The following is a 22,538-nucleotide window of genomic DNA, read 5'->3' as shown; positions in this document are numbered from 1 at the left end:
ACATCCTCTGCTTCAGAGGAAGGCCCTCCTGTCCAGCATGCTGCTTCCCAGGTACAGCAGCCTCACACTGCCAACCACACCTTCAGTTATCTTTCGTCCTTTTCCTCCTTACCCACAGCTTCCTCCAAAACATTGTTTCCCCTGAGTTAGCCCTTCCCAAAGTTCAGGAGAGCCCAGGCAGGTGAGGTGTGCACACCCTCCAGTATCCAAGCACATAAAGACTGACTCAGTGATGGCCGGGCTGGCTCCGGTACCGAGGGGGATGCGGAGGGGGCACATCCCAGGTGCGCACGGACCGTGCTGCCCCCAGCACCCTCCGCCCCCGCAGGGCGCTCCCGCTGCCCTCAGCCCCGGCAGCAGCGGCGGGGCTGTGCCGGCCGGAGCCCGCAGCGCGGAGCGGCACGGCTCGCTCGCTCTCCCGGCGCGGCGCAGGCTCCTCCCTTCGCCCCGCACGGTGACGGGCCCGGCTGCGGCGGCGCAGGGCGCTCGGTGCCCGCCGCCACCTGCCTGCCCGCCCGCCCGGGGCCGCTCCCGCGCAGGGCGCCCGCGGCTCCGCGGCCCGCCGGGGCGAGGCGAGGCGGGAGGAGCAAGAAGAGAGAGAGAAGCAGAGGAGGCCCAGGCCGCCTGGCGCTCCTGCCTCCCCCCGGCCCGCGCTTTGTCCGCGGCAGCCGCCGCCAGCGCGGATGCGAGAGCCGGTAAGCAGCACCGCCCTGCCCCTGCGGGAGCGGCCAGGCGCTGCCTCCGCCTCTATCCATCCATCCCGCCGCCTGCGCCAGCGGCCCCTGCGGGCACAGCCACAAGGGCCGGGACCCCTTCCGGGGCCGCGGCAGCGGCAAGGGCCGGTACTCGCTCCATCCGCTCCTCGGCCCGGGCAGCGCCCGTCCCCGCCCCGGTGTCAGGTGCGGAGCCGCGGAGGCCTCTCGGGACAGCCCTCCTCCCTCCGGGCAGGGCGGCACCCGGCGGGAGCGGGGAGCGGGAGCGGCGGGGGCAGCGCGGGCTGTGAGGGGCTGTGCCCGTGCCGGGGGCGGCGGGCAGCGAGCCCGGCCGGCCGGTCCTGCTGACTCCGCTGCGGCTCGCAAAGGGCTGGGGCGGTGTGGTGGGAGTCCGGAATGGTGCCGTGTGCCTGGGGCAAAACAAACCGATAACAGTGTTCTGGCTTTAAATTATTTCCGTATATATGTGGAAGGTGGTCATCGGAATAGAAAGTGAAAGAATCTAAAGCAGTAGAAATTGTGGTTGCTGAGCATCTGTAACTCTGTGATGAGCTTTTTCTGTTCATGTACTTGGTTCTGTACCTGCCTCCTTTTGACCTCTGTAGGATCTCAGGTGTCCTTCTGAAGTGCACTGAGGAATGTGTCTCGCTCTTACACATGCTGCCCGGTTTCAGGAAGGTGCCAAAAAGTCTCTTCTGGGGGAATTCCTCTTGATCTGGAATGATTTGTGTTTAATATGCACGTGGTTCTGAATGCTCTGAGAAGTCATGGGCAGGAAACCCCCCACCTTCTACTGACAATGGGAAGCAGTGAGATTATGAGATCTTGGAGACACTGTGCTTCCCAGAACATTCATTCCCCAGGTGAAGACCAGCTTTGAGAAAGTTCTGTCTGCACAGAAGTGAGGTTTCTCCTCATTGCAGGCTTAAATGGATTACTATCCAAAACTAGGTAGCATATATTGAGGACTTGCCTTAGACAACCAAGTTGTAGAAAATAGGATATAGACCCAGAACTTCATTGAATATTCCCAGGAGAATGGAGCCCAGGTTTGTTGTTGTGGGTGCTGATCGGGCAATTTACTCTGAAACAGATGAGTTTTCTCATGTACTAAATGCATTGCAGCTGGTATATTGCATGTCAAAGTGCTAAATGTTTGGATAACTAAACTAAAGGCCAGTGTTTACAAGTGTGGAGTTTCATAGATCACAGGATATGGTAGGAATGCAGGAAGCATTCATCCCAAATTCTGTATAATTCTGTAGGTACCAGTTTCATAGTTGGGGGTCCTTGTGTGGGTGTGTGTGTACAGTATTTTAAATGGCTGTAAGTACAAGGAGGTATTTTGTAGCATTATGTTTAAAAATTGTTTTGATCAATCCTGCAGTCATTTGTATTACTTGATATTGCTCTGCAGACGCTGTGAAGGCATTTATTGTGTGGTTTTCTTTATGTGCATTAAACCTGCTGAAGGTTAGGCCTTAAGGCTTTTCCTGGAAGTTAATCACCAGGATCAGGAACAGTATAGCTCAAGGTGAGGGATGTTGTAAATTCTTCAGCTGCTGAGGGAATAGCAAGGTGACTTGTGCATGAAGGCACTGAACAAATACCGTATAAAGCTAAGTTTTCGGTCTCTGTTTGCTGGACATGTATGAATAATGCTTTTTTCTGGTTTTATCAGACTCCTGAAATTTTATTTCTGCACCAAATGTTACACTTCCAATTTTTGTTCTGAAAATTAGTCTGCTGCCATGTAAAGGAAGTCTTTGTCTATACAATTTTGATAAAACTAGAACATTTAGATTGTTGTGCCAGGAAACACATTTTCTGGTCATGCTTCCCATTATAAATAGAAGTATCAATCCATGAAAGAAAATTATCTTGTTCGTGCAGTTCCTGAACAATCCTTGTGCAGTGGCTTAGTGCTGTTGTTGCAAAGAAATTCCTATGATAAAAACCCAGGCTTGTCAATCTTGCCCAGGTGCTGGTGCCTCTCAGAAGCTCTGTGAGTCAGGCAGCTCCTCAGACACAACCCTCTGCCTACCACTTCCTACTGGCAGCTCTGGATGAGTCACATTCAGCTCACAACACAGGGAATTGCGTTATGGAAGCTGTGGGCCCTGCACACAATCAGCGTAGGAGCAGCTTTTAGCATCTCTGACCCGTCAGCATCTCTGCACTGCTGTCAAAAAGCCTTCAGAGACATCTAATGCTCGATGTTGGTATAAAAAGGAGCTTGTGTATGCTGCAAAGATCAATGGGCTGATCCTGAGGGGGCAAGCAGATAATTTGAAAGGCTCAAAGGCAGACTGTGGGTAGCTGCACTGGGATGAAGCTGTTGGCCTGCAGGGCTACAAAATGTCAACCAAAAGTCATCATGCTCAGCTTTGGTATTCTGGATCATTCAGCTGACTGTCAAGCAGCCCTGTGAGCTGAGTGTGTTACAGCCAGTGCTGCTATAAAACATGTGCTTAACGCTGTCAATCTTAGAAACCTAAGTAAGAGAAATATTGTAACTGTCCAAGTAGAACAAGCAGTCTAAAGCTCACAGAAATCTTTTCATAGAACCAGGCATTCTTCTTGTTTTTCCTGGGTTGTTCTTTGCTCATAGCATGTTACATCCTGAATCATCTGGAATAGGGGAGAAGGTCACAGATTCCCTTATGAAATCAACTAACTGTGTTATTTTAATATAAACATTGTACAGCAGAATCATGCTAGATAAATGGTAGTTGTTCATACTGATTGATCACACTTCATCCTGTAGGCAATCTCACTATCCATTTCTTACCTTTCCTTACTTAACCATTTGTGTACAAAACAGTCAGAATCCTTTGAACCAATGCCTCAAATTATTTTTTTCTAGATGCGAGGCCAAAAAAACAAGTTTCATTCTTTATAGGCACTTTAATAGGCTTCAAATAGACTGTGAATTTGTATGTCAGAAATGTCAAATAAATTTGGCTCACTTTTATTTTGTCCCCTATATTTTGAACTGTAGAAAGTAAGACAGCATAAAAATTTGTCATCTGATAGAAACATAAATTGATTGCTGCAACCAGTTACTCACTCAATCAACAAGTGTCCTTGTTAGATGCTATGGAGTCTCAAGTGCTCTAGATTTCGGTAGGATATATTTTGCCAAAAAAAGTCATTGCATTTCATAGGAAGAACAAGAGGATTCTTAACCCCTCTAGCCTAGTGGGACCTTGTCCCTGAGAGAAATAGGGACACAGATAAAAAAAAAATCTGTGACACCTAAGACTTTACAAGGAATCCTGCTTTCTTTGTTTCTCAGAAGTGTATGGAGTTGCAGGCCTCTGTGCTGATTTTAACCTCTCATTTGTTTCCCTTAGCAACACAGCTTCTTGTCTTCATGGTGGAAGTTAGTTTTATTACTGATGTAATGGATTGCAAGTATCTCCTTTTTTCAGTATTTCAGTTGAATCATCAAAGAACAAATTGTATAAAAACAGCTCTTTGTTGTACTTCTGTCCTCTTCTGGGTCACTGTCCCTGGTGCAATTTTCTTGGGAGATTGTTGTGGATTTCCCAAAGGAAGAAATGGCACTGTTTTTTACATCATGTCTAGAACATCCTTTTAGTGGGTCACTGGAAAGATGCTGTTCTCTGTTGCATAAGTAATATTTCACTGACTACCTAAGAAAGATTTTGCTTGTAATCCAAGACATTCTACCATGGTTGATATTTATCCATTATGTTAAAAATGCTTTTTTTGCTAAAACTGAATGGTGTCACTAAAGAAAGGAGGGGGGAGGAGGGATTGTGTTTTCTTTTAACACAAGAATCCATAAGAGCATGAACTGTCAGTTCACAAGTGCATGTTTGAATGTTTAATATTTCCAGTCCTTTTTTGAGGACATTCTCCTAGAAGTCACTAATATCGATGTTAATAAATCTGGAAGCAAGCTGCCATCTGTCTTTACAGCTCAAATGCATTGGGTTATGTTGTAGTAGCACAACCATACTAGATGTTGATTTCAAAACAGCCTGAATAAAAATGAATGAGAAAATAGTTGCCAGTCAGAGGTCTCCTCTGTGCTGTGAAGCAGTAGGAGAGAGAAGCCTGTAGGCTCTGCATTCACATACTCTGTAGGGAGCAGAAGTCAGGTTCTTGCACGTGCCATGTTGGACATTATCTGAATATTGTAGTGGTTTATCAGTCTTAGAACCAGTAGCAATCTAATTTTATTAACACAGCTTCTTGATGCAGTGATGTTTGAATCTGTGCCAAGAGGAATGCTGTCCTTAGAAAACAGGTAGTCAATGATATTCAAGAAACTACAATGGCTAATTGCAGTAGTCCAAATATTTGCAGAACTATAACAGTCTTCAGACAATTAATTCAAACTTCATTTTGGAATGGGAAAACAGACCCTTGTGTCACCCACTCTTTTTTTAGATGAAAATAAAGCCTAGTTTTATGATGCAAGGTGCAGCACTAAGTGCCTAAGCATATAAGCAAGTCTTGAGTTTGGCAGACCTGTGCATGGAGGATCTTCCCTGCTTGTGATTTCTCTTGCTCAGTGCCCAGGCAGCTGCTGTCAATCCTCCACTGACACAGAGGGGCTCTGGGCAGTGTGCTGGGGCATGGGAGGCACTGCTCCTTCACCAGTGAGAAAGAGGAAATGTTCTTGACCCGTTTCTAGGAGAGATGGTTGTATAGCTCAGCAGCTGCTCCTGGCAGTTAGTGGAGCTTGGGAGGTGGTCTTGGAGCTGCTGTTTAAATGGAGCACTGTCAGACTATGAGCTGTTACTGAGATGGGCTTTTCTAGAGCTGAGCTCAGTAGTTGCTGTAAAGAGCAACTTCTCCGTTGAAAGGCACAGGATTTTCAGGAACTGGCTCCTCGCAGTGATTCCTTTCATTGAAAGGCCATTCTGTTGAGTTTTGTGGATTGGGTATTTCCTCTGCACAAGAGAATCTTCTTGCCATGACATTCAGTGCTTTGTTGGGTTTTTTCCCCAGAAGAGACTGCTTACTATACCAGCTGAATCATTTGCTGTGATGATGAATGCTTGTTACAAAAAGCATGTTGACAGATGAATATGCTGTTTCTTTTTGGAGAGAACCAACAGAAGGCAGTTTGCTATTTAGGCTGGTATTTAGCATATTTATATATCAAACCTAAGTGTGTGTGTATATAAATAATCACGTGCTGTGCCAATACACAGCCTGGAATTTCAAAATGAGCTGAATGAGATAGGTGCCTGTATTTCTAACCTGTTTTTCACCAAATTCACTTGAGTATTCACTTCCAAGTACAGAATTTCAAGTATCTGCTTCATGGGTGACTTACTGGCATGAAATGGTCCTTTACCTTCATCTGGCAATCACTGGTGTGACCTATTTAAAATTTGCTGAGACAACTTCGTTCCATTATGGGTAATTTAAAGGTGTTATTTGCACTTGCTAATTTGGCTATTTTAATGAGGACTGACCTCCTTATGATTTGACATGCATCTTTATTCTAGGATTCTGTACTCATCACACTTCCTAGTATAGTAACATGAAGTATGATTGTGCTAACTTCTCATGGCAATATTAAAGTAAGCTTTTTCTTGCCATGGGATGGCTGCAGAACAGTTCTCTCAAGAGTAGCTTCAAAAAGTAGAACTATACTACATTTTAGCTTCTATATTAGCATATATTTCCAGATATACTTTAAGAGTCCTGATCCCAATGGAGTGAAGTGAATGATTTTGGTGGGAACCTCATCTAGGCTTTACATTCTGCAAAAATATCAAACAAAAGGATGAGTAATTCTGGAATAATCCACCATTAAAAATATTCAGAGAATAAATCATTGCATGGATTATTTTTAACATAATCTTTGAATGAAGAAAAGTGATCTCTTTAACGAAGATTTTTTCATAAGACAAATAATCAAAATATTGATAAATGTTGCTGAGAGCAGTGCAGTCCGTGTTATGATTAATTCCCTTGAAATTTAAAAATGTGTTACAAAGAGGAAACTCTTTCAAAGTTTTATGTTTCAAATGTTTCAAAGTAACTAATGTTACAAAGAGAAAATTACATATATTTTAATAATATTTATGGAAGTTACTCAGTTACTTGTTTAAAAATCCAAAAGCTCATTCAGCGTTTCTCGGAACCTCTCAAGAACCAGCAACATTGCTCATTCAACCTCTTCTGAGGAACTGAAGAAGGGAAAGCAGCCTCCAGATGACACCAAGGGGCTGAAATTCAGTGCTAGCGCTCTGCACTCAGTTTCTGGGAGGTCCCGACGCCCTGAGCTTGTCTTTGTGTCCGCTGTGGAGAGCTGGAGCAGCGCAGCTCCCACGGGGGTGCCACAGGCCCTGTGGGCGTCCTTGGGCAGAGCATGGTCCTGCTTGGTGTCCCTGCCTTGGCCGGGACAGTCACCTCCCAGAGCCAGGCTCCGTCAGGGAAGGACATTCAGGGTCTGTCCCAGCAAGGCACAGAGACCTGCTCCTTGTGCCAGGCTGTGCCCCGGCTGCAGTGCTGCAGGCATTGCAAACACTGCCCGTGCAGCTCCTGCAGCACCGCAGCCGTGCAGCCATGTGTGTCACCTCTCAGTGCCACCCCACACGTGTGTCACAGGGAAAGCCAGCAGGGCATGGGCCCGTCGGGCTCTGAGCGCAGCCAGGGTGCCTCTCTTGGCCACCTCCAGCCAGGCTGGCCATGCCTGGTGTGCCAGCGTGCAGCAAACCGTGAGGGCGTTGGGGAATTCGTGGTGAATTGGGATATTGCAGCTCTCAGAAGGGTTTGTTTGGGCATGCATTGCCCAGGTCTTCTCACACCACCTCTGTCTCATGAGCCTGCTCCTGAGGTGCTTGATATGCTTGTTCTGTCTTTGTGTACTACTCTTGGCATGTACTTTCATTTAAAATTGTTCTCTCTCAGCTTTTCATTTCCCTCCTACTTGGTACCATGCTTATTAGCCTGAACAGAGGGAATCACTTTCAATCCGATTTAAAATGCTGGTTTTTTCAGTTTGCTCTGCTTTCTTGTGTCTGAATGGCTTTGATTTAATGAACCTAGATTTGTCAAGGAATAATACATACAATAATAAGATGGGACATGTGGGAAAACAAATGCTTTTTGAGGAGGATATGGGATTCGATGAGAAGTGCTATTCCCAATGAAATCAAGAAAAATTTCTTAACCATTGAATAGATGTTAGATTATTCTTATTATTTGGTAACAACTATCAGAAAACTCATAATTAGAAAAAAAACTTAATTTGAATGCTAAATGTCCTGGAATTTCTCCTCAAACAAGCATTACCTAAGTCCATCTAAGTTAACTGGAATGCCTGAAATAGTGAAGTAGAAAAATGCATCTTCACTCTTGGAGTTTTGAGCACTTTAGAGTATAATAGACAGCTCTAAGCTAGCATTGGTATTTATCCACTGTAGTTGAGGTTGGATTGTAGTTCATTGTATTAGCATAAGTATTTTGTATGTTTGAGTATAATTAGTTTCAGCTATACAGAGAGATTTGGTATTTGAATTTATCTTTACTCTTGTAAAGTGAAATATATTTCTGGAAAACAGAGTCACTTGCCAGAACTGGGCAATTTTTGTAGGAACTATACAAACTCTTAGGGTGCCCTTTCAAAGCCAGCTCATATCAATCTAGGACAGCAGTGCCTCAGAAAGTGACAAACCTCTGCTTTGCTGGCTTCATGGTTCTGCCTGCTCCTTTGCATTTTGATTTGGAGAATGAAGTAAAAGTCCATGTAATTTTAATTTGCATCAGCTACAGCTTGCCGTGAAGTCGGTGGAGGCAGCAAAGTGAGAGCACAGAGAGGACGGTGAGGGTGAGGGGAGCCCCTGGCAGTGCCATGCCCTTGGAGCAGCTGAAGGTGACTGTGGAGCTGGGTGTGAGGAGCATTATGCACACAGGCATTCCAGGCACCTGGCACACATGCCTCTGGTGCTGTTTGCAGTAAAGCTTAACTCTCTGCATTTTAATCATTCAGAATTCTGCCCATGCGTCCACATGTTAAGGATAATTTATTGGAGTGCAGTCATAAGTCAGCCAACAATCTTTATAGGAATTTTTTTCTGAAGTTACACTGCCACCTCTAATAGTGAATGTATTTGAATCTTATATAACATTTTTGTAAAAGGGATACAAATTCATCTTAGTATTTCTTCTTTATTTGCAGTGTCTCATTTTTAGTGTGTTCCTGAAACTAAATTTACAAAGACAGTTTCTTCTGTTATTTGCAGACATTCTTCTGCTAAGCTCTTGCACTGTGGCATGTCTTATGTCTGTTGCAGAGCTTCTTCATCCTTTCCAGGCTCTGACACAATTTTGAGGAAGTGTGAGTTTCTGCTATTACCAGATGTCTTCTGTTTAAAATACCTGGTATTACACTTTAAAAAATAATTATGACAAATGCTTCTTTAGGTTTAAAGAAGACTGAATTGTGTTTATAATTTTGATACTCTTAGACCCAGTCAAGTTGAGAAACATTTGCAAGTAAAGGGTTCCATGATGTCTTCCTGTGGCATTTCCAAAGAGATTTTGGTGGGGGAATACCACAGGGTTCTTTAATAAAGACCTGTTTGGGAGTGCTGGCCCCAAGAAAACACCCAGACCCCTAATTAGTGGCTCCTGTGTTTGCCACTTGCAATAACTTCTTTGCACTTGCCTACCAGCTGGACTGAAAGGTCTCCAAGGAGTGGTAACAGCTGAAAGAAGCATTTGATCCATAGCCCATGTCTCCAGTGGGAACCATATCATGAGCATTGTCCTTAATGTCCATTTCCTCTCCAGCCTTTGCAGAAGGACTCCTAAGGGAGAAAGCCTTGAAAGCAGAATGAAAAACTGCTACAGAAAAGCTTTCTTGCCAGAAGCTGCAAAATGAAATAAGAAATTGGAAAGAAATACATTTCTGCACCTTTACTTTTGAATGATTTTTATATACATGAGTGACTAGAACATTTTGCAGTTTGTTACACTTGGATGCATATTTTAGACCAAATCCATTCTTCCATTCAAGTATTTTAGCTGTCCCAGATGCTTCTAGGGGAAATAAAATTTAAAATTCACAAGTGATGGATAAGTGAATGGATAAGTATTTGTAAAATATGCTTTTTAAGTCCTTTCTTGTTTGGTTAGTTGGGTTGGTTTTTGGTTTTTGTTCCTGAGTTCCACAAAGTGTATGCATGCAGAGTCTCTGATTGAAGGTTTTATTTCTGGATAGAATTTGGGCTGCAGGGCCAGAAGTCTGACACAAACTGCACTGGCCAAGCTTTTAGCTCTGTCCTTCCACAGCCTTCCACATCTACAGTGCTTCAGTGAAGAAGGATTTCAGGTGGAACAAGCCCTAAAGCAGAAAGTTTCTTGGAATAGGCTAAAGCAGAAATATTTCCTTATCATTGTCCCATGGGGCCTTTCTGCAGTTTGTGAGCAGGCAATGAATAGGCTCTCCTGCCAAGGTGATCATTTACACCAGAGCTCCATGTGTGTAAAATTAAATGGCTTAGAGAACTATTTTAATTAGCACTGCAACCACAACTAAGATTGTTTTCTCAAATGTATAAGCCTTGCTTATTTTTTTGGTTACAAATTATGCAAGCAGTTTGAATACCTTAATTAGCAAAACTTCTTGAAAATGAATTGCACTACAAGTTAAAATTAAGGACTGATCTAATAGATACTATTGCTTTTTGGAAGAAAAATGAGAAAGAGACAAACACAAAAATCAATACTTGAGAAATACAGCCATCTAAAAACACATTAGGGCTGTTTTTTTCAACCCAGAGTCCTTTGGCCTCTCTCTAGAGAGAGGTGTGCTGAGAAAATATCTTTGCTGAACCCACTCTATGCTTTTACAGAGCATAAGTAAGTTTATTGCAACCTATGAAGAGCCCATGACATGCAAGGTCAAATCTGTTTAGACTGAGCACACAAATGAAAAAACGCATTAGAAACTTAATTTTCACATTTCCTGTGTAATTTGAGTATTTCATTCCTCTCTCAGAGTTGGGTTTCCTTGTTTTGGTTTAGTTTCCTTTTGGGTTATTTTTTTGATGACCACAACATCTACATTTTTTCTCTTTACTTGTTCAAAGCTGTGCAAGGAGGAATATTTATTTGTTGGCTCGTCAGTGTTGAAACCAGTGTTGAGTGTTGAAACCAGCAAGCTGTGCAGGTGGAACACATGGTGTTTGAGGTATTTTTTCTGCTTTATATTACTGATACAAATTTGTGTGTAAAGTTTTATTTCTCATAGTCTTAGCAGAAAATTAAGATACCAGATTCATACTTTTTATAAATATGTTTGTAAACATATGCTCAAGGAAGCACAGATTCTAAATCCTCAAACTTCTGTGTTTTTCACTTAATATTTGAAAGTTAGTGGGTTTTTAAGTTGCTATAAAAATTGTAAAAATAATTTATTGTGTTGAAATCTGCTGAAATAACCTTAGTACAGGTCAACTAGTTCACAACTGCGCTATAAGCCCTTATGCATTCCCAATTAAATTCTAGACACCTGGTAAGTTTTAAATTATTATTACAGGTATAAGTACTGTGCCACCAAAGTAATGAGTGGCTGCTGGCATGCAAAGTTATGTGACATTTGAATATATTTCTAATCTGAATGACTTATTTTTTCCAGCACACAACCACAATCAGCATATCTGTATTCCAGTTTCCCTTGGGCTATTAAACCCTGAGACATCTGGTGGCAAATACTGAGCTCAGGATTGGTACTGGCCTTTCAGTCAGATGGAGACTTTGGAGGAAAACAGCAATCTCCTTGGTTTGCAGGCAGACAACAACATGGAGCAGCCATTCACTGTCAGCTCATTGGTATGTATTACAGAAAAATGTTTCAGTGGCTGAGCAACTTTTCTTTCAATTAGGAAAAATTTCAAGAGAGCGATTTAGCAGTGGTGGCTCTCAGCTCCATGGGTCTTTTCCTGCATGCTGCCTGAAAGCTTTGTTGGAATTTATTTATTTCTGTATGGGTGATTTATGGAGTGTCACCAACCAGAGTTTTAAGAAGTTGAAATGAGCATTTTGAATAGAAAGAGTAAAAAATTTCATCAAAGTAAGAGGGAAACAACTTTCAATAGCCATTTATTTATTTATTAATTACCATGAAGGTAATGACCATAATAAGCAGATATGGTTCTTCTTCAGTAATTAGTTTGAACTTCTTAGTCTTTAACTGCCTCATTTAAAACTGGAAATTAATATTTGAAGTGAACTGTTGACTCACCAGAGGAACTTATTGCTCTTTGTTTCCTGAACTATTTCTAGCAGTCGAATGCTATACATCATGTAATAGGAGTCTGAGTGTTCAGGACATCCATCAAATTATTTCAGTAACTTAAGATAGAACCTTGTAGAATTCATGTGTGGGGGCTTTTAAAGAGAACACACTTTATACTGCCTTTGGTAATTTCTACAGTAATTTACTTAATTTTTTTCCCACAAGTATTTTCCTAATTTTATCCTTTTTGCTGCTGTTTTTGGAGGGAATAAAATCACTTTTCTTTTTGATCACAATTTACTTGCAATTGAGAAAAATATTGTAATGTTTCAACTGTGGCTAGAGGTGGAGAAACCAATGCCTACTTTCAGAAAAAGCTAGCTGAATATTTCCCTTGAGCTTCTTGACTGAGACCACTTACTGAAAGTGAAACGGAATATTCTCTTAGCTAACGAGACTGTTCATTTCCAGAGAAAGCTGGTGGCTATTCCTGACCACACAGACATCTCAGTGAGCCCGGAGGAGCGGGTGCGTGCCCTGAGCAAGCTGGGCAGCAACATCAGCATCAACGAGGACATCACCCCGCGGCGGTACTTCCGCTCAGGGGTGGAGATGGAGCGCATGGCCGCCGTCTACATGGAGGAGGGCAACCTCGAGAATGCCTTCGTCTTCTACAACAAGTTCATCACGTAAGGGAGCACATCATCAGCCTTTACAGCTTGTAATTCTGAGTGAATGAAATGCAGAGCTGAGAACCCCTTTAGATAAGGAGAAATTTGTTTAGTGTGTTCTTGCAGAACAGCTCTGTTCTCTGGAGATATTTTGCACTGAGCGTGAGATTTGTAAAAACTTCCTGCCGCCTTTTCATGGGGTTGTTCTATCCACGTGTGAACTGCCAGGCATGAATTAACCTAACAGAGGTTTGAGTTTACTCTGCCAGGCCATACCATGACACTGTTACCCCCATATTCTTTATATGTCAGCATGTTGGTTAAACAAAATTTTTGACTTTATTAGCGAATTAACCTAACAGAGGTTTGAGTTTACTCTGCCAGGCCATACCATGAACACCATTGCCCCCATATTCTTTATATGTCAGCATGTTGGTTAAATAAAATTTTTTACTTTAGTAGAAATGTTTAAGTAAGATTTCTAAGCCTTTAGCAGTTATGTCCTATGAGCATCTGCCTATCTTAAGGATGGTAGTATTGCACCATAATTAAAAAAACATGAGAAAAGTGTTTTCTTGCTTTAATTTTACTTTTTCCCCTCTCAAAAGGCTTAACTATAATTTATTGTTTCTTACAGGAATAAATGCAAAATCTACAATGTATGTTCATGATTATTCTCCTTACCACAAAAGAACAAATCTGGCCAGCTTTCATTACAACTCTCAAAATAGACAGCTGAAAAATATATCCCTGGCAGATTTAAACTTTTAACCTAGCTAGTTTTGCTGTGGGATTGATTGGTTTGTTTTATTGCTTCAGAAAGGTTTGGGGGTTTTTTTACAGTGCATATTTTAAATTTTTTGTAAAGGAAACATCCTTCCTCCCTCCTTATTTTCTTCATACTCTGAAAAATAGACCAAGCCTTTCTTAGTCCACCTGTTTTCAAATGCATCTATCTCTATAAAAAGAGGTTCTGGAGGTGAATATTGTGCAAATTGCTGAAAGAATGATGGGAGCTGTGCATTACAAACTCTTTGCAGCTGAGTGTTGCCATAATTTATCTGTGCAGCTTGGTCTGGTAAAAATACCTGCTTTAGTGACAGTCAGTGTTGCATTCCTGTCTTCCATTGGAGAGTCAGCGTGTTGGCTAAGAACAGATAAAGAGAGTAGAAATAGGATTTACTAGCACTGACTAGAGTGGAGAGTGGCTTTGCTTTTTGTTTAACTTAACCCAGTACTAATGGAAACCAAAATATATCAGATGTGGAAAAAATCTTCTGTCCTTATTCTGTGTGTCCCATACAAGTCAATACCATAATGTGTTAATTTAAACATGTGTGCAGAACCCTGGTCCAAGTCATCTGGAATTCAGTGTTTAGCAGTTATGTGAAACTGATTTTTCTGCCAACATGAGAGCTATTATGGATATTCTTCTACTAAACACATGCATGTTTAATTTTCTAGGTTATTTGTAGAAAAGCTGCCCAGTCACCGAGACTATCACCAATGTGCAGTACCAGAAAAACAAGATATTATTAAGGTAGGGTTATGGTTTCCTGGTCTTTATGAAATGTTTTACTCAGAACCTCTTCATTTTTCCCAGCCCATATAGGCCATAGCTTCTTTTTCCCCAGAGCACCCATAGCAGCCATCACAGCTTCAATTTCTGATACTTTTCTCCACTACTCATACATGTTTTATTTTGGAAATTAAATTATTGATCTAAAATTTGAATGAGAATGGTCTGAATAAGTTGGTAGGTTGTTGGGAGCCCAGGTACATCTATTTCTGAATGTTTGCATATTAAAAATGCATATGTTGACAGTACTTAGCTTGATTCTGGTCCCAATTATGTGAATGGATAATGGTCCAAACTGACTATTGCAAACAGAAGGAGAAATGTGTGGCATTACTGGTGCCTGTGCAGTATTTGCTTGCTCTGCTAAATAAGTAAAGTATATTTTTTCTTTATTACCATATATGTATTTGCTTAGTTTTTACCAGTTTTTTTTCTCTCCATTTCCATTCAAAATAGTTTTACTTTTGTTTTTTTCCCCTCTAGGAAATAAATCCTAAATAAATTTTAAGTGTAGCCTTATACTGAACTTAAAACAGCTGGAACTGCCCAGTGAGAGTTGCTGGTAGGACCATGAGTGTCTCTTGCTCTGTGCCCCCATGTTTGCTTGCATTCTCTACTGTTAAACTGAATGTTTTACTCAAAACCAAAACAATCCATGCCAAAGTTCTGACTGTGGTCCACTAGGAGAACATCCCTACTGAGAAAGGGCTTCTAACATTGCTTTCTCCTGTGGCACTCAGCAGGATTTAAGCACATGGTTGCTTTTCCTCCCTTGACTACAGCCTCTGAATTATTTTGTAGTAGCCTTCACATGAGTAGAAAGCATTGGGTATTGGTTCTATTGGTATTATAAGAAATGTTGTTTTGCTGGGTCTGTGACAGAAAGCTACAGGTATAACTATCTCTTAAAAAAAACCTTTTTTTTTTCCCACTTGGAAATGGGCATATTCAGACATATTTCTGACTGGGAAGTTCCAGAGAAAAATGCAGTGATCCTACCTGAAACTCTCTAAGTTGGTCTTAGCATTTTTTTAAGAATTACGCCCACAACAAAAACATTAGTCATCACACTCCTATTAAACAAGACAGAGATAACAGACTCCTACTAAAAGGACTAATCTTTCCTTGAGATAAGAAGCAGCCATGTCACATGTTTCACTAATGTAATCAATAATTTTATTGAAAGCAATGTACTATAGAAGTTTCATAAACTGATGATATAGTGTGTATTTTATCTTTTGCTTTTTTTTTTTTTCCTGTGAGAAGAGCAGGGGTTTTTTCTGTTTTATATTTTAAAAAAATCTTTGTTACAGCTGAGTTTGTTTTTCAGGTGGCTCTTTTAAAAAGTGAAAAGTAAATTTATTTATCTTTTTCCCCATCCCACCTCAAAGAAATTGAAGGAGGTTGCATTCCCACGGACAGACGAACTGAAAAGAGATCTTTTAAAAAAATATAACTTAGAATATCAAGAATACATGCAACACAAAGTAAGTTTTATATGAATAATAAATGTTGACATGAATATTTTTCTGTCATATAAAACTTGAAAATTAAGCAGTAAAATGCCAATTTTACAAAAAGCTAATAATTTCCTGAGCTGCTTAGGAATGACTTTTCATTTCTTCTTGAGAATCAGCTGGTCATTTAAAAATAGATAATGCAAATGTGTGCTAGGAAATACATGTGCTGCTATATTTGCTTAATAAGTGTCTACAAAGATCCAAATACGTTTTTGGTATACTCTGATTCAGTCTTATAAAGAGAATGAAATTGAGTATGAGTTTGTCAATAAGTGGAAAAGATTCCTTGGCTCCAAATGTGCTCTACTTTGAATTGAGATTGAAGCCACTGAAAACAGAATCTATAGCTTAAAACCTTGTCTTGGAAAAAGCATCTGAGAAACATCTTTTTTGTTCCATCCATCAATGCTATGTTTTCCATCCTACCTTTGGGGATATAGTTTTATTTTCCAGTTCAGTAACCAGGTTCCAAAAGAGTTCCTTTTTAATGACAGGATTTTATGGTTTTATTGAACTGTTAGATTACTCCTTTCCTTCAATTTTTCCTAGCATTTTTGGCGTTCTGAGAATGTCACTATGTTGTGTATGTTTCAGAACAAATGTAAAACTGAATTTCTGAAGAAACTGGAGCACCAAAAGCTAATAGAGGCAGAGAAGAAACGAATCGCACACATGCGGCAGCAGCAGCTCGAATCAGAGCAGTTTCAGTTCTTTGAGGATCAACTTAAGAAGCAAGAGCTAGCTCGAGATCAGAAAATCAAAGAGAGTGTGGTTATGTCTGAACAGATAGATGGAAGTATGCTGTCTTGTGTTTCCGTACCAGAGAACAGCTCCTTATCTGCAGCACTGCTGGAGAAAAAGGAGAGGCGCGGCACCTCTGGCTGTGCTGGACGTTCGCCGCCCATGGAACGGGTCTTAAAGCCAGCAGCTACTCTAAGTGCTGTTCAGAGTAAGTGCACACATTTCTTTTTTCCCTATTTTATTTTGTCTACCTGCATGTGTCTTTATTCACTTTGAGGATGCCCATACTGAAATAACCATGGACAGGTTTGTGCAAACACAGCAGTTCCTTATAGTTTCTTCATTTTAAGAGGACAGTTACACAGTTTCACATTTTCCAGTTGAGTACCAATGGATGGATACAGAGATTGAGATTTAGTGTTCCTGTGAAATGAAGTCTGAATCTTGCCATAGGCTTCAAGGGACCAGAAACAGAACCTGCAGTGGTTCCCCCTGGAAAGCCTTGGCCTGGGAGATGGTCCCAGCTGTCACCTCAGGGATGGGCAAGTGAGTGTATCTTGTGGGTTGGTGACTTCAATTTAGATGAAGTGTTTGTTCTGTAGATTTATTCTCATTAGAAGTCTATGATGTGGTAAGTATAATACTTCCACTTGTGGTAATATAGTGTAATACACTGTGTATATTTCCTTATTTTAGGGATCTTCGTTGTGTTAGCTGCTAGCTGTAAATGCCTTTTTATCTCTCTTTCTCTCTTTTTTTTTTCTTTTTTTTTTTTTTTTATTCTTGGTTAGCTCAATTGGCCGAAGCACTCAGAGGTGTCATTTTGCCCAGGGATCTCTGTCACAAATTTCTGCTGCTGGCAGAGGCAAATACAGTAAGAGGAATAGAGACATGTGGAATTCTCTGTGGAAAACTGGTACAGTTTAAGCCTCATATTTTTATGGGGAAGACATGCTTGATAGTGCTGTAATATCCTGTGATGTATTGATTTTAGAGCAAAAGCAGATATAAATGGTTAGCCTTCCATGTAATGAACTTCATATTATAACCTGAGTGGTCATTTCAGCACTGTGGGCTTGCTTTACTGGGGAAACATCTGCTCAAAGTATGCTGCTATTGCTGTAAAGCCTAGCAAGTTTTTCAGCATGCTGTACAATGCAGGCTTTTTCGAGTACTTTCTCTGGCATTCATCTAAGGTAAGTGAGGTTTAGTTACAGGACAATGAAATATAAAGACTGCCAGAATCCACTGGAGTCATCAAATGAATAGTGGCACAACAAAACAGAAATCCCTCCATCAAGCTGTAGAACATTTGATTTTCAGGCTTTTTTTCCTTTGACCTAGATTACACTTAATGTCCTTTGAGAGCAGGGAAAGATGGCATGGCTGATGCTGACATGAAGAATTTTAGATGATCCCAAGTGTATTTGAACTGCATGAAGGGAAAGAACAGCAGTATTAGTCTTGTTTCACAGAAAATCATGATAGTTTTCTCAAAGCTCTTTTATATGTTTTTAATTATTTTAAAGGACAGTCTTTTCACACTGATCACTGAGAGCAGCTCAATACAACAGTCTTTTGTTGTGACCAATACTACCCTGTATGCTTTCATGACAAAATGCTAAGGCATATTTTTAGGTACAGTGTGTTGGTAGAGCTGCACTGTGGAGCTGGAATCAGTGGAGCTGTACTGTTTTGTTAGCTGACATCTTTCAGCTTTTGATTCAGCATTTCCTCCTTAGGCAGTCTGTTCCACCCTAAGTCAATGTTTGTTTTGCAGACTCATAATGAATTTACTATTACACATGTAATAGTGCCAAAGCAAACTGCAGGACCAGACTACTGTGACATGGAGAATGTGGAAGAATTATTTGGTATTCAGGATCAGTATGATCTCCTCACTTTGGGTTGGATCCATGTATGTATGACTCATATTCTGGTTTTCTTATATTGACTCTACATACTATGTAAAAAAACAAAAGAAAGAAACAACTGAAGTAATACAAAATTGCTTACTGAATTCAAATTGCAGTGAGGTAAATAAGCACTCGTGTTCTCCACAGAGAACTCCTTAATGCAATTGAGGCATCCTGTTGACACAATGGGCCTACTTTTGCTGGAGCAACTTTTTTAATATTGATTTGGGGTATTTTATTACTTTCTAATGCCATATTCAAAAGTCAGGGAGGGGTGCATTGTGTTGTTTAAAGTTTATATAAATTTTTCTCTTAGGGATTTTACACAATTAAGTAATTTCCATTTGTCTTGTGCTTCTTCATTCCACCTTTTTCTCCCCATCATTAGAAAATTGCTTGTATATCTGATTGTGAACATGCCTCCGAGAATCTCATCCTGAAAAGCCTTCTTTTCTCCAGGCTGAACAGTGTAGAACAATATAGACCCTGGGCTAAGAACTTTAGAGACAAGCCTGGGGAAGTACTGATGCTTTCACTCATAATAAATTATTTTTCCTTCTTAAATGTATGTTGACCTTGACCTTTAAGAAATATTTCATGATATTGAGTTTTCCCTTTCTTTTTTGTAGACACATCCAACACAAACTGCATTCTTATCCAGTGTTGATCTCCATACTCATTGTTCTTATCAGCTGATGTTGCCAGAGGCCATTGCAATTGTTTGTTCACCAAAGCATAATGAGTAAGTTCAGATTTTTAAGTAACATTTTGGTATTTTTCCATGCTTCTTGTCATAAAATCTGATCAAATGCAAAGGGTACATGTCAACTCAGATGAAGGGCACGAACATTGTGTTGTGACTGTTTTCTGCAAGTAGCCTAGACTCGCATTTCAGTCAGTCTCTATGCACAGTATTGTTTCTCTCCTCCTCCCTCCACAGACCCAGGTTTTAAATTTTATTTTTTATATATTCTGCTCAACAAAGTAATAATGACAGGAGCTATTCCTCTGGAGTACTCATAGGCAATGCCCTACCACAGATCTGTCTTCATTCTGTCTGCTTAGGAGTGTGGAGGGAGGCTAGGCTTATTTCTCTAGAATGATGTGAAAACTGCAGTTTGCAAAGCAGAAGGGTAAAATTCCCTTTTTTGATAACAAGGATCTATTTTTGAATTGAATTATTTACAAACTATGTATCTGGAAAAAAACTAGAATAGTGCAAATTTTAATGTGAAGGTTTGTAATGGAACAGGTTTCCCAGAGATGTCATGAAGTCTGCATTCTTGGAGAGATGCAAAACGTGACTGGACATGGTCCTGGCAGCCTGCTCAAGGTGATTCTGCCAGAGCAGGAGGACTGGACCAGACAGTCTTCAGAAGTTCCTTCCAACCTCAACAAATTTGTGATTCTCCTTTGGTGTGCCTGACATTTCAGGTTGCCAGGGCTAAGTCCATTCTTTAGAGTGTGCATTTCTTCAGCCTTTCCTGCTGGCTGGCCTTCTGCCTCAGTAGATGTGAATCCTGTCCTGGTTGTCTGACTTCCTAAATGGGCCCTTCAGGTAGCAGAGCTGTGAACACAGACTGAGAGGCAAGGGCACAAGCACCAGCATTTCTAACCCTGAGCATGCCTGCACACCTTTCCAAATTTCTGCTCTCACGAGCCTCTCTCACAGTTGATGCTGACACCCTGTAACATTTATATGGTCAGGTGCTGCCCTGTAGGTAATAGGTTCTCTTTGCAGAGGGATGGGATTGCAACATTTTATTCAATACCTAAGGAGTTGCAGCAGTGCATTTTCTAATGCTTTGTGTGATTACCTAAGAGTGGGGAGGATGTGCTCCTACTAGTCATTTACACAGCTGGTTTAAAGGCTGGCATCTTTTAAGTTGTCCTGGGTGAAATGCAATCCAGAACATGCAAGTTTCTGGTTTGCATTTGTTCCTGTGTGAACCAGCCTTATCCCTCAGTACCTAACCTGCCCAACAGGAACAGCACCAGCATTGGGATCCTTTTTGTCCCCTTCCCCTCATCATCCCTTCCTTTACAGGAACACAACTCCCCTTGATTTAAAATAGCTTTAAAAACCCAGCTCAGCTGGGGCTCCTGTGTATTGAAGGTCACCAAGCACCTTCCTGTTGTTCTTCTTTTAAGCAAAGCAATTTGTGTGTGAAACCTTGGATGTGTAAAATGGGAGCAGAGTGTAACAGGAGTTTCATGTTCTGCTTTTCAGCACTGGCATCTTCAGACTGACTAATGCTGGCATGCTAGAAGTTTCTGCTTGTAAAAAGAAGGGATTCCATCCTCATACAAAGGACCCTAGGTTATTTAATGTAAGTATATGATTCAACACTGTTTTTGCTATTCAAACTCTTGACCATGGTTCTGCTGCAAACAGAAACTTGAGATTATATTTCTTAATACTTTTCCCCCTGTTTTACTAATTCATTACTCTTAGTTCACTGACCAAGGTAGACGTCAGGAGACTACTTAAGCAGCCATTAGGTGAGTGTTACAAGCTGCCATTTAGATGGTGGTTAGTTACTATCAGTAACCCCTTTAACCTGCTTTCAGAAGGAGCAAAACCCACATTTTCAAATGGGAATTACTCTTGAGCTCTTCAGTTTTTAAGCAATGAATCAGTTCATCTCTCCAATTTTGGTGCCCCAGCAAAACATCCCAGCTGCTTTAAAGTACAGCTGGAAGTAGGTTAAGCCCCATTTCCTTCATTGCTAAAAGTTTGCCCTGGCTTCTCTGAACATTTGTCTGTAACTGGTGTATCTTTTGATGTTTCAACAGCATAATGGTGTGTGTGTGTGGCTGAGCAGTACAGTCAGCCAGAACTGTCTTCCAGCCAACACTGGCATTTCTGATAAGAGCCTTTACCTTTGAATAATTAAGGGTTTGGTTTTTTCAATGAGGTTCACTTCAAATACAGAAGCATCTCCTATAGATTAAAATTAAATGATCCAATACAGAGAAGTAATGCTGAGAGACATTGGAAATTATGTGGTGTCAGGCTCTCTGAATGTCAGCATTAGGCCTCAAAAGGAGAGATCAGAGTTTTTTGGTTTGTTCTCTTCTTTCATCACTGTGTGTAGGGATAATGAGAAGATAGTCCAACTCTGAAAAAAGTTGTTTTGCTCCATGTAGGTTCTTTTCAGTGGTCTTTTACGTATGTAGTTAATGGATGAAGTTACTGGGTATTTTACTGAGATTTCTAAGAGTAATGGGTTGACTTCTCCTGCAGCCATGTACCCATGTGGTTGGGAAAGACATAAAGATAATCGTGCTGGATCTGAGGTGATACGGATGGACCACAACAATGTACTCTACAAAAGGCCAAAAGAGAAAAATGGATTCCTGTTTTTTCCTACATTTTCAGAAATTACTTTTATATTTATACATTTTAGATTGAATGGTTTGATATTTATTGCTCTAGCCTGTTTTGGAGTTATTTTGTTGCTCTGTTAAGATGGAGTTCAGTGGCATTAACCCTGAATCTGTAAACAAATCTCACCCATAAAACACAACAATAAAATGAACTTCAAACTACAGTAACTGTGTTGAAATAAGTAATGTTTATTTTGTCACTTTTTTGCATTAATTGCCTACTGAGAATTAGGTATTTTTAACAGTGGTTGGCTTTTTATATGTAGTAGAGGCAAATCAATCAGTTTAGGTGATTGTTTTTCATCTTTTTCTACTGTCCAACTTCTATAGCTCAAGTTTCAGCTATTAAGCAGAAGATACGTAGAAATATCCAAATCCTTTACCTGAGAGCTGATCCTCACCATTTTGGGATAGTAGGGATGCATCAGAGTCCCTTGGAGAAATGTGTCTTCTCCAGAAACCTGTCAGTAGAGACTTTAAATTGAAGGACACTTCTTATCCTGAAAAGGATTTCCTCAATCTATCTGGAGTTAGACAAAAAGATCTAGACAGAGTTAGAAGAAAGAGCCATACAAAGTTATTTGCTTTTACAAGAGTTTATTTAGTAATTGTTCCAAGAATCTAGAGGACCTTTACTTTAAGTAATAAGGTTAGTACAAAGAGGTTTGCAACATGTGTGAACAGGCAGAAGATGGACAAGATCTGAAACCCTGGGGTTATGAAGACATGGTAATAACAGGTGCTGTTGCAAAGAGCTTACAGTCTGAAACGT

The 22,538-nt window shown here is 40.8% G+C and overlaps 1 protein-coding gene across 6 annotated transcripts; it reads left to right on the top strand.

The window, feature by feature from the left end:
* Window positions 1-556: 556 nt before the first annotated feature.
* On the top strand, window positions 557-21,930 carry STAMBPL1 (STAM binding protein like 1). 6 transcript variants are annotated; one of them, XM_064717381.1, is made up of 12 exons: window positions 557-695; window positions 10,802-10,902; window positions 11,383-11,543; window positions 12,421-12,638; window positions 14,085-14,160; window positions 15,591-15,686; window positions 16,314-16,668; window positions 17,252-17,376; window positions 18,241-18,378; window positions 19,006-19,118; window positions 20,607-20,706; window positions 21,624-21,930. In XM_064717381.1, exons 3-12 carry the CDS (start codon window positions 11,460-11,462, stop codon window positions 21,678-21,680), a joined length of 1,362 nt encoding a protein of 453 aa, XP_064573451.1. In that variant the 5' UTR covers window positions 557-695; window positions 10,802-10,902; window positions 11,383-11,459; the 3' UTR covers window positions 21,681-21,930. The 6 variants fall into 6 exon arrangements, with proteins under 6 accessions (XP_064573451.1, XP_064573456.1, XP_064573452.1 ...); XM_064717382.1 differs by having other exon boundaries at window positions 569-695; window positions 11,350-11,543; window positions 21,624-21,815; XM_064717384.1 differs by lacking the exon at window positions 557-695 and adding an exon at window positions 847-899 and having other exon boundaries at window positions 11,350-11,543; window positions 21,624-21,815.
* The last annotated feature ends 608 nt before the right edge of the window (window positions 21,931-22,538 follow it).

The sequence above is a fragment of the Zonotrichia leucophrys genome, chromosome 6 (assembly GCF_028769735.1).
Source record: "Zonotrichia leucophrys gambelii isolate GWCS_2022_RI chromosome 6, RI_Zleu_2.0, whole genome shotgun sequence".
Lineage (NCBI taxonomy): Eukaryota > Metazoa > Chordata > Aves > Passeriformes > Passerellidae > Zonotrichia > Zonotrichia leucophrys.
This window is presented reverse-complemented; position numbering and strand designations above follow the sequence as displayed.